The 10,680-nt window shown below is 44.3% G+C and overlaps 3 protein-coding genes across 3 annotated transcripts; 1 reads left to right on the forward strand and 2 right to left on the reverse strand.

Moving 5' to 3' along the window:
• Nucleotides 1-1,106: 1,106 nt before the first annotated feature.
• Nucleotides 1,107-1,626, reverse strand: LOC136489050 (uncharacterized protein At1g05835-like). Its single transcript, XM_066485789.1, has 2 exons — nucleotides 1,569-1,626; nucleotides 1,107-1,441 (listed from the first exon to the last, which is right to left on the reverse strand). The coding sequence occupies exons 1-2, from the start codon at nucleotides 1,624-1,626 to the stop codon at nucleotides 1,107-1,109; spliced, it is 393 nt and encodes a 130-aa protein (XP_066341886.1).
• Nucleotides 1,627-4,308: 2,682 nt separating this feature from the next.
• Nucleotides 4,309-4,794, reverse strand: LOC136489051 (uncharacterized). Its single transcript, XM_066485790.1, has 2 exons — nucleotides 4,728-4,794; nucleotides 4,309-4,631 (listed from the first exon to the last, which is right to left on the reverse strand). The coding sequence occupies exons 1-2, from the start codon at nucleotides 4,792-4,794 to the stop codon at nucleotides 4,309-4,311; spliced, it is 390 nt and encodes a 129-aa protein (XP_066341887.1).
• Nucleotides 4,795-8,159: 3,365 nt separating this feature from the next.
• LOC136487437 (uncharacterized) lies at nucleotides 8,160-8,958 on the forward strand. The gene is made up of 2 exons (XM_066484580.1): nucleotides 8,160-8,223; nucleotides 8,630-8,958. Exons 1-2 carry the CDS (start codon nucleotides 8,160-8,162, stop codon nucleotides 8,956-8,958), a joined length of 393 nt encoding a protein of 130 aa, XP_066340677.1.
• Nucleotides 8,959-10,680: the final 1,722 nt, after the last annotated feature.

Genomic DNA, 10,680 nt, shown 5'->3' on the forward strand with positions numbered 1-10,680 from the left:
TAATATCAAAACTAATCATTAAATGAAAAAAGAAACCAGAAAAAGGAAAAAAAGAGAGGGACATTTAGTCCCGGTTGGTGTTTCCAACCGGGACTAAAGGTCCTGCCCCATGGCGGTCTCTGGTCAGGCCTGGAGGCCCCCTTTACTCCCGGTTGGTGTTTCCAACCGGGACTAAAGGTCCCCCTTTAGTCCTGGGCGTCAAGCCGGGGCTAAAGGATGGTATCTTTAGCCCCGGATTGGTGCTCCCGGTTGGGAAACCGAGACTAAAGGGGTTTCCCAACTAGGAGCAAAAAGCCTTGCTGCACCAGTGTGGTCCGTCTAGATTGTTTTGTTTTCAAACAAAAAAAATTAAAGGTGAACTGAGAACTGTGCGATCTGCAAGCCACATGACCTTATGGGTATCGCAAAGTCTATCAAGAGACCCGTCACGTGGAGCGCGGACGGCACGACGTGGGCCGGCCCATCTCTCCCTCTCCCTCCCACATGCCCACGCTCGCGTCCGCACCCATGCCCACGCCGGAGTTGGGGAAGAAGGCGCCTAGGGTTTCGGCGAGCTCGCTGGCGTTAGAGTTCAGCGCCCTCTCTTTCTTCTCTATCTTCGGTGGGCTTAGAAGGAAGCTTTGGGGGAGGCAGGCTGGCCAAGCGGCGGGGACGGTGGCTGGGCAGCTTAGGGGCCCTGGTGGCAACAGAGGCAATCGGACCAGGCCAGGGCAAGGGCGCCATGCCCGAGGTGGGAGGGGGAGGGGAAGAAGGCGGCCGCCGCAGGCGGGTTCGCCGGAGTGGGGCGTTGGGCGGCGGCGGGGGTGAGGACTACGAGGAGGGCTTGAGGACAAGCATGGGGTGCTCGATGGCGAGGGATGAGGGACCAAAGGAGGAGTGGCATGGGGAGGAAGAAAGGGGCGGGAGAGGAGGCGGACGCGAGAGTGAAGACGGGTCACACGTTCCCACAAACGTGTGACCCATCGCGTGTTAACGTCTTTCTATGGGTTAGCTTTTGAAAACAAAATGACCTGTTTATTTGGTAGCATTACATTTGAGTCAGAGAAACAACATAGGTTTATGGCGTCGACAATAAACATCTATCCATGAAACAATGGTACAAATGCTTATGAGCAGGCGATGATAGACGACACGGGCGCAAGGCTGAACTGCGAATGCCACCCATAGTAGAACTTCACGGCGTATTCAGGGCCTTGGCTGATGGAGTATCCGCCGTTGAGGGTGCAATTTCCCTCCCCGTCAGGCCGGAGGATTCCAGCTGGGTAGATGCGCACCGAGGAGTTGAACCCCTGGCATGCCAGCTTCACGTAGCCCTGCGAGCAGATGCACCTGTTCTCCACTCTCACCGCGTACTCTGTGTACCCGCTGTCGCGGTGCGCAATGGCGGTCTGGTTGACAGCTAGATCAGAGACCTTGCATTGCTCATAAGAACTTCCTGCAGCTGCTCACATGGATCAAATGAGTCGGGGGGAGACGATCCAATATCTGTTAAGACTTATTGCAGATTCAAAACATGGATCTTGCAGGTCTGCAATTCTGCAGGTGGCTTGGAAAGTTGGAAGGCAAACCTTCATTGTAGAGGAAGCACAGCAGCAAGAACGCCAGCGTCTTCAGCGTGGCCACCATTTCGGATTTCTCTCCCTCGATAGTTCTAATATTACCCCGCTGTATTTTTCTTTTTTTGTTCACAAGCTGCAGACTCCTAATTCTCTGTGTTTGTGCAAACTGATCGTCGTTTCATCTGCTATTTATAAACTGTCGTGAGGTACGTAATCTTATGCATTTGGCAGCAGGTTAATGCTGCCCAATGTCATCTCGAATATTAGGCACCCATTTGTTGCAATTCAGCAGTACAGAAAGCACCTATTTATCGATCTCTAATAATCTAGAGAGTAATTGTTTTTAGCACTGGATTACACACTCACCTTATATTTTAACTATAAAGTTTTAAACCTTCTCAAGCATCACAATTTTGGTATAGGATGTGTCTTCATCTGAGATTTTTTTTTTTTGAAAATTTCATAAATTTAAACCTCAAAATAGGTGAATTTAAAATAAATATTTGAGACTATAAACAACTTCAAATAAAACTTATCAACCACAAACTTATAGATTGGGTCAGCCCCCCTACAACGTTAGTTTTAACCATGTAAATATTCAAGGAGGTTTGGAGATTAAATTTTATGTTTCAAAATCTAAGAGCTTAAAACATATATTTAATTAGGACCCTAAACAATTTCAAATAAAATATATTTCTACTACAAGTGTAAATTGTAAATGGGTTTTAGAGATGAATATTTGTTTGGAGACCATCCGACCATTTACGGAGGCGGTGCTATGATGTGTACATCTTTATTAATAAGAGAGAACCTGTTTTTCGGACTTGTGCCGTTCAACTAACTAGTCATGGGCCCGTTCTGCTTACTCAATATTCGGCTTGTTCGGCTTGTTTTTTCAACCGGGACAGTGTTTTTCTCTCACAACAATTCAGCAAGAACAGTGTTTTTCAGTTAGTTTCAACGACAGCAAGCCGAACAGGGCCATGGTGTAGAAGTCAACCATGGGTCGTTCGAATGAAGACGTGAACTATACACAAACATGAGCCAAGTAGGTTTAGAAAAAAAAAGTTGGGAGTTGAAATTTATGTGTGGGAGAAAATGTTGTAACGTGGATTGGCAATTGGCGTATAAATAAAAACAAAGAGTGGATGTATTGTATGACAATTTTGTTAAGCCAACGAATGAATTGTAAATATGTGAAACTCACTACTGAATATGGCAAATGGCAAATGCTTCTATCCATATGTAAAAGGTGGACTCTTGGAGTTGCTCATGCGCGTGACAAGGCCAAGTAGCTAGTTAGGTGGGCCAAACTCGCTTATACTGTGCAATTAACTGAGCACACATTCTCTTTATGCATTTCAACTTCTAATAACATGCAGATTTGCCTATGGATAGTTTTTAAAGTGAAATTAAATCAATATACATGTAGAGATTTGAATTTGACTACACAACACTTGTAGACAAAGACATCTCCCAAAATATATTAATAACTATTTCAATAATCAAATATATAGAAAATCAATAAAAATGTAGATAAATATTTCAATTCATATAAATATTTATCAATACATAAATTTAAAGATATAAATAATTGTAAATATATAAATAAACTATGTACAGAAGTTACAAACTTAAGCTTTATATGTTCGTAATTATAACATTAAAATTTTGATAAATTTAAAGATATAAAAAATTGTAAATATATAAATAAACTACGTACTTGAAGTAACAAACTTTTTTATGTCCTTAATTATAACATTAAAATTATCATAAATAAAGGCTCAACAATTTTCAGTTAAAATAAAAAGGAAGTTTTTAAAATTAACATTTATGATGAACCACATATAAGGCATAGGGATAACTTTTAAATAACTTGAATGATACGTGTCTCGTCTGTTGTTTTAAAATAATTATCATTTACATTGCTAATTAGTCATACGTTTTGGATGGTACTTTATTTCATTCTCAAAAAAAGAGATGGTACTTTATTTTTCACAGATACTATTGTCGAATATTTCTCATTTTTTAGAATATATCTGAAATCGGATAGAGAAGAAGTATAAAAAAAAGAATTGAATATATCCATTTAGCATCATTGTTGAAAACAGATACGAATACATATATATTGATTCTAAATTAAAACAAAAGGAATGTCATTTTTTTTGGATTTCTGGACATCCTTGTTGAGAATTATTATTTAATGATCAATTAGAGATTAATCCAAATGATGTCTTTTCACCCCTCTTTTTGGGACTTGTAACTGCCTATGTGCGCCCGTGTATATATATGGACAACACTGCTCAATGGAATAAACGGACATCATTTGCATCACTCGCTTGTCTCTCTCTAACTAACACGTTATCAGCACGTTGTTCTGCCTGAGTTTGCATCCTTAGGTCAGTGTGCGTGCATGTTTATAGGCCTCTGAGTGACTGTGTATGCACTGTTTTATATTAAAAAAAAGATGCAAACAAATGTATTCACTTGCAATGAACCGGATAACTAGGACAGCTGAAAGATCGTGCAGAACCGCACGGACGATCTTTCAGTCGCAACAAGATTTTTTCCATACATGCATAACTAGTCAAACACTTTAGGACTACTACTATCTATGACAGAAATCAAACAAAAATGTCACTCCCGATGAATTATTCACCGTCCATTGTTCCAAACATATACCGCCGTGAAGAAAAAGAAGGTGAGGACGATGGCAGTGCTAACTGCTAAGTCCAGCTCGATCAGTTTATCAGGAGCAGGCAATGGAAGACGACACGGGCTTGAAGCCGAACTGGCCGGACGGCGAGGCGTAGGAGAACTTGACGGCGTACTCGGGGCCCATGCCTATGGGGCGCCCGCCGTTGAGGGTGCAGAGCTTGCCGTCGCCATCCACGCTGAGCACGCCCGCCGGGTCGATCGCCACGGAGGAGCTGAACCCACTGCACGCCAGCTTGACGTTCGCCTGCGTGCAGATGCACCGGTTCTCCACCGTCACCGCGTAGACGTTGGCCTTCGATGGCACCGCGGTCTGCGTCACGGCCAGGTCTGAAATGCTGCAGTAACCTGCGTTCCCTGCTCGATCGCTCAAAAAAAAATGGAGTTCATGAATCATCATGGCATAGAGAGAGAGAGAGAGAGAAACGCTGTTTGGGGAAGAAGACGATGTACCTGGGTTGCAAAGGCTGAACAGCAACAGCAAGAACGCGATGTTCTTCATCATCAGCGAGGTCTCCATTTGTGCTCTTTCTCTTCTGTGGTTTCTGCGGGGAATCTATCTTAGCCACCTATTTATACACCAGCTGGCAACGTGGTTTCAGAATACACGAAGATCTCCGAGCTGCAGGGAATTAGTAAGCAATCAAATCGCGTATTGAATTACCCAAAATTGAGGCTATGCATGCAGAAACCTCCTTGTAGTATTTAGATACCTCTCGATCAAGGGAGAAGTTAATATGGAACATAGAAGATGAATTGTGTCAGCAATAATGGAAATTTTGAAAAGAGCAGATACGTACATAGGATCAGAATCCATTGCCGCAACCTCCTCTTATGGCATCATCTACTGAGCACTTTTACATAGTAATAATAATACCTACGAGAGAGCAGTTTAATTTTTGTCCAACAATTTTGTTTTGATGTACATGTAACGCATAGTCCAGCAAGAAAACTCGGTTCTTCAGATGGCTTAGCATGCATTCGTCTACCTGGGTTAGGTACCACATGCCGGACGCACTCTCTCTCTCTATCTCTCTCTCTCTCTCTCTCTCTCTTCACGTCAAAAAGAGCACTAAAAAGATCTTCTGTACCACAAAACTATGATCATCTGGCGGTTGATTAATGAAGAAAAAATGCAAAAAAACCCACACGCACCCACGTTTTGCACTTCAAATGAAGTCAGAGTTTACCGCTGCCCCGTTTAGAGAAGTTCTCGGTGTCAGCTAAAAAAATACTAGTTTATGCATGTCAATTTGCCTCTAATTTTTCAGGACTATGTGATTTCAACCTCTATTTTGACATCAAATATTTTGACAGCATTGTTGAAAGGATTTTTGTAGTAAAATTTGCACATATCAAAACTTTAACAAGTTGCACGTGCTTAATCAACAATCGGCGGAAGCATGAAGGGTTATGATAATGTTAGGGTTAGTAACATCATTTAATTCTTTTTAATCCTTTTTAATTTTATTCGGCCCTCATCGTGGGCAAAATGATAAATAAGTGTAAAATAGCAATTAACCTTCAAATCATGGGAAGCACAATAATCTCCCTTCGATTTACATTTACTATGAGGGAAGAGCAATTGACTACAAAATAATTTTAAGAGAAAACCATATTGATTTATCAGGTTAGTCAAAAGGTGTTTCTGCCTTAAAAAATATATAGTTGTTTTTATAAGAAATAGATTCGCCTCTGAAAATAAGAACCATTTACAGAGATGAATCTCACAAGAGACCCGCCTCTACAATAGGCTCAAGCCCATTTAGCTTGCCACCAACCGTATGCCCAGTCCAAATTTCGCTCTCTTCCACTGCTTAGGAGTTTGGGCTAGATATCACCCTATTTGGACTTAGAGATAACGGAGGCACTAGCGCCCGAACATCCGGCACCGGCAGTGCATCCGGACGCAGCTCCCAGTCCTAGCCAACCGAACCATGGCCCAGCTCCCAGTCCTAGGCCCACCAACGAGAGCATCCCATCTAAGCATCCGGGCATAACAAAAAAGGCGAATCGAAGCGCTACATGCCCGCGTAACTGAAGGGGAGAGCGTGCGCTCGCGTTCGCACTGCCATCCCCAGGCTCGCCGCCTCCATCGGCCACCAGCGCGCCCCCTCCCCAGTCTGAGAAGGATGTATGGACACACTAAGGCGAGGGAGCAGAAGGCGAGGATGGAGATGCAACATCCGATCTACTTTTGAAACATCCAGATACAACACTTATAACATACGTCTGGAGACATATGAAATGTTTGAAACATGCGTCTGAAACACTTACAAAAAACACATGAAACACATGAAAAACCATTGCAACAGATACACAACATCTAAATAAAACACTTGCAACATATGTGTGAAATATATGCAACATCCAGATAAACACACTTGCAACATACGTCTGAAAAAAACAGATGAAACATTAGGAACAGACCTTTCCAACATAAGTGTACAACTATTGCAACATATACAACATTCCGATCTACTTTTGTAACATCCATACGAAATCATTGCAACATACCACTGAAATATTTGAAACACTTAAAATATACGCTTGCAACATGCACTTTTAGCACAATGTCACCTTGCTGCTTGGACGAATGGAGCTTGTTGTTGTGGAGCTCGACGCCGGCGCGGAGCTCGATGCCACAGAGTACGCGGAGGTCGCCGGTGCGGAGCTCGTCAGTGGCATGGACCTCGGTAGTGGCTGCGGCTGGCGGATGGAGGCACGTGGCACGGGAAGGGCAGCGCCGGCGGAGTTCATCATGCGAGCTGCGAGCCGAGACGGCGCGGGCAAGGGCTGCACTGAGCGGACGTAGAGTGGGCGGAGTCCGTCCCGTGCGAGTGGGCGAGGTACGCGGATGATTGGATGAGGATGAGCCACGTCTGGACGGGAGTCACGGGACGAATGCCCGTAACATATCGTTATCGTAGAGATAAAGGAGGCTTTCTCCGATTGCACATAGGGAAGTAGTTTGAGAGGGTCAGGATGAAAGCACAATTTAGGCTTAATAGCGATGTTTCGCAAAGTTTTATTAATGGTGTTTTTTGGTCGTAACATGAGACATGACGAGCAAGGCAAACGGGGACCATGGAGTCAGCAAATCTAGGCAAAAGACCATTATGCCCCCTAGGATATACTGGGAATGTAGTAGGAAGAATAGGGGATCCTATAATCTTAAGAGTGACCCTTTGGCTTCTCTATCTATATAAATGAAATACGGTGTTAGTAATCGTCGGAAACAGAGAAAATTTTACTCCTCTACCACCGATTTTGAAGGCTACCTCTTGCTAACATAGTAATCAACCATGTTTGACTACCACCTAGATAAAGGCCTTGTTTGGATGCCTTTAATTTTAGTCTAGCTAGAAAATCAATCCTTACGATGATTTAGGGGGCCTTGTTTGGATGCCTTTAATTTTAGTTTAGCTAGAAAATCAATCCTTACTATTATTTAGGATCCTAAGTCATCGTAAGTATTGATTTCTAGTTACACTAAAATTAAAATGGTTGGGAGAATATAATTGCTCTTACATAGGATAAACTACTCCATAAATCATTCCCCTTTTATTAGTACACTTAATTTACAGAACTGTGTATAGAGAGGATACTTAAATCAGGAAACAAATTCAAACAAATTGGAAGGTATCTTCATGCATTCTCCCTTGTTGAACGAGAATGCGACAAATTTGTAATAAATTTTATGACATAATAATTGCGTAATTAATCCATGCCTCCACATAGATATCTTCACTTATATTTTGAAAACCAAAATCGATATCCTCGCATTGATGAGCAGTCTATAAATTTGGACCTGACCAAGATGATGACAAACTACGCAAGATAAGCCAAGTTCTGCTGAGAAGACTGGGCTTATCGCTAGGACAAATGGAGGGTAATTTGATGCAAAAAATGTTCGCATTCCTGCTACTGTTCTGCCTTTGCAATCCAGGTAGATGGTCTTCCATACATGAATTTCTCTCTGCTATTAGCCTATTACACTACTGGCAAATCACGTGTTTCCCGTAGTGTTAGTACCACTGCTCGCTCTGTCCCATGAACCCTCACTATCATCGTCCCATTTATTTGCGTGAGCAGGAAATGCACAGAACTGCAAGCTGACAGACCTCGCCGTCACTCAGACCGCAGTGCCGTCGAGGGACAAAGCACTTTGCCGAGTATCATATTTTGCCGAGTGTGGCGCTCGGCAAAGCAGGTCTTTGCCAAGTGCCCGAAATTTAGCACTCGGCAAAGATTTTTGCGCTCGGTAAATCACGTGTTTCCCGTAGTGTTAGTACCACTACTCGCTCTGTCCCATGAACCATCACTATCACCGTCCCATTTATTTGCGTGAGCAGGAAATGCACAGAACTGCAAGCTGACAGAACTCGCCGTCACTCAGACCGCAGTGCCGTCGAGGGACAAAGCAGGATACACTAATTACACGGTGGCTGTGGAGAACCGGTGCATCTGCACGCAGGTAAACGTCAAGCTGTCCTGCCGCGGATTCAGCTCCTCCATGGGTGTCAACCCGGGCGTGCTCAGCGTGGACGGCGACGGCCAGCGCTGTACTCTCAAAAGCTGCAGCCCCATCGCCATGGGTGTCAGCTATGCCGTCAAGTTCTCCTACTCTTCGAGATCCCAGATCAGCTTGCGGCCCGTGTCATCCACAATATCCTGCTCCTAGCTAGTTTGAGCCCTGGACACTACAGCTTTAATTACCATTAGAGGCTGTTTGGATTCTTTCATTTTTTAAATTAGAATCTACTTAATGGACTATGTTATTTGGCTTGGAATTTCACATTCCACAACTTTTCAAAGTTCATATATAAGCCTATCTTGAATTCGTAAGCTGAGAGATAGAAATTGATTCTATAGATCCTCATACTATGTTTTTACTTTGCAACTTATAACATATTCTTTAACTTGCTCCCCAACTGTAGAAATTTAACACATAAGTACCCCTCTCATATGGCCCACAGTAATATACTAATATATTTCATATACAACCATATTAGCTTTATTAATCCGTGTCTAAATTATGATTAATAATAAAATGAATTCAATTTCAAGGATCAAACGAGGCCTTAATGAATAATATAGGTTTCTAAAATAATAACGGTAATGGTGGCTACAGGGCATCCGTATGCCTGGACGGCACCAATGGTGGGCCATGATGTAGCCCAACAATCGCATCTTATCTGCTCATCCACTCGCCCCCAACTGTTCTAAAAGAAAAAAAACTCACATCACTGTAGTTCTGCGGCAGCTCTCCGCGACCACGGTCTGCCGCGCCGCCTCGGCATAGCGCTCTCCATCACGCTTCCCTCTCCATCGCGCCTCCCTCTCCATTGCACCTCCACCCCGCCGGCCGGCATCTCCTCCACGCCTCTCTCTCCATTGTGCCTCCACTCCGTCGGCCAGCATCTCCTCCGTGCCAGAGCACGACAGCCCGTCTTCCTCCCTCTCCACCGCGCCTCCCGCCCGCCGCGGCCTTCTTCACCGAAGCAGCGAGCTCTGCGCCACCGGCGAGCTCTACACCGGTGAACTCCACGCGCCGACGAGCCTCCATTCCCAAGTGGCAAGGAGATGTTGTGCTGAAAGCACATGTTGCAAATGTATGTTTCAAGTATTTCAAATATTTCAGAGGTATGTTGCAAGTGTTTCATATGAATGTTGCAAAAGTAGATCGGGATGTTGCATATGTTGCAAGTATTTCAAAGACTTGCTGCAAAAGTAGATCGGGATGTTGCATATGTTGCAAGTGTTTCAGAGGCATGTTGCGAGCGTTTGTTCAAAGTGTTTCATCTGTTTCAGACGTATACTGCAAGCATTTTGATCTGAATGTTGCATATGTTTCACACATATGTTGCAAGAGTATGTTTCAAATATTTTAGGTGTTTCAATCTTATTATGCAGTAAGTGTTTTTATGTTGCAAGTGTTTTATCTGGATGTTGCATATGTTTCTTGTATATGTTTAAAATGGTTCATCTGATTCATGCTTATGTTGCATTTAAGTGTTTCATGTTGCAAGTGTTTCATGTTTCAGAGGTATGTTCAGAGAGTCATGGGGGCATGGCCCAAGTGCTTGGGGAAGGGGCACGGAGAGCCGGGGGCCGGCATATGGGGCGCACGGCACGCCTGGGGTCCTGCAGACGGGGTGTGCTCATCCTGATCTGGGCTCCTGGGTCCTGCCAGCGTGGACACAGGAAGGGGTCAGGGGGAAGGAGTGGTGGGCGTAGCCAGGGTGCCCGTGCGGGGCGGAGCGAGGCAGACGGGAGCAGGGTATGCTTGTGGGGCGGGGCGAGACAGACAGGGGATGGGCGTGCGCATGCGGTGCAGCGGCAGGCGCGGGCGAGTGGGCTGAGGCAGCAGCGCATGCGCGGGGCATCCGGACGCGCTCATCTG

Source organism: Miscanthus floridulus, chromosome 10, assembly GCF_019320115.1.
Source record: "Miscanthus floridulus cultivar M001 chromosome 10, ASM1932011v1, whole genome shotgun sequence".
Taxonomy (NCBI): Eukaryota; Viridiplantae; Streptophyta; class Magnoliopsida; order Poales; family Poaceae; genus Miscanthus; species Miscanthus floridulus.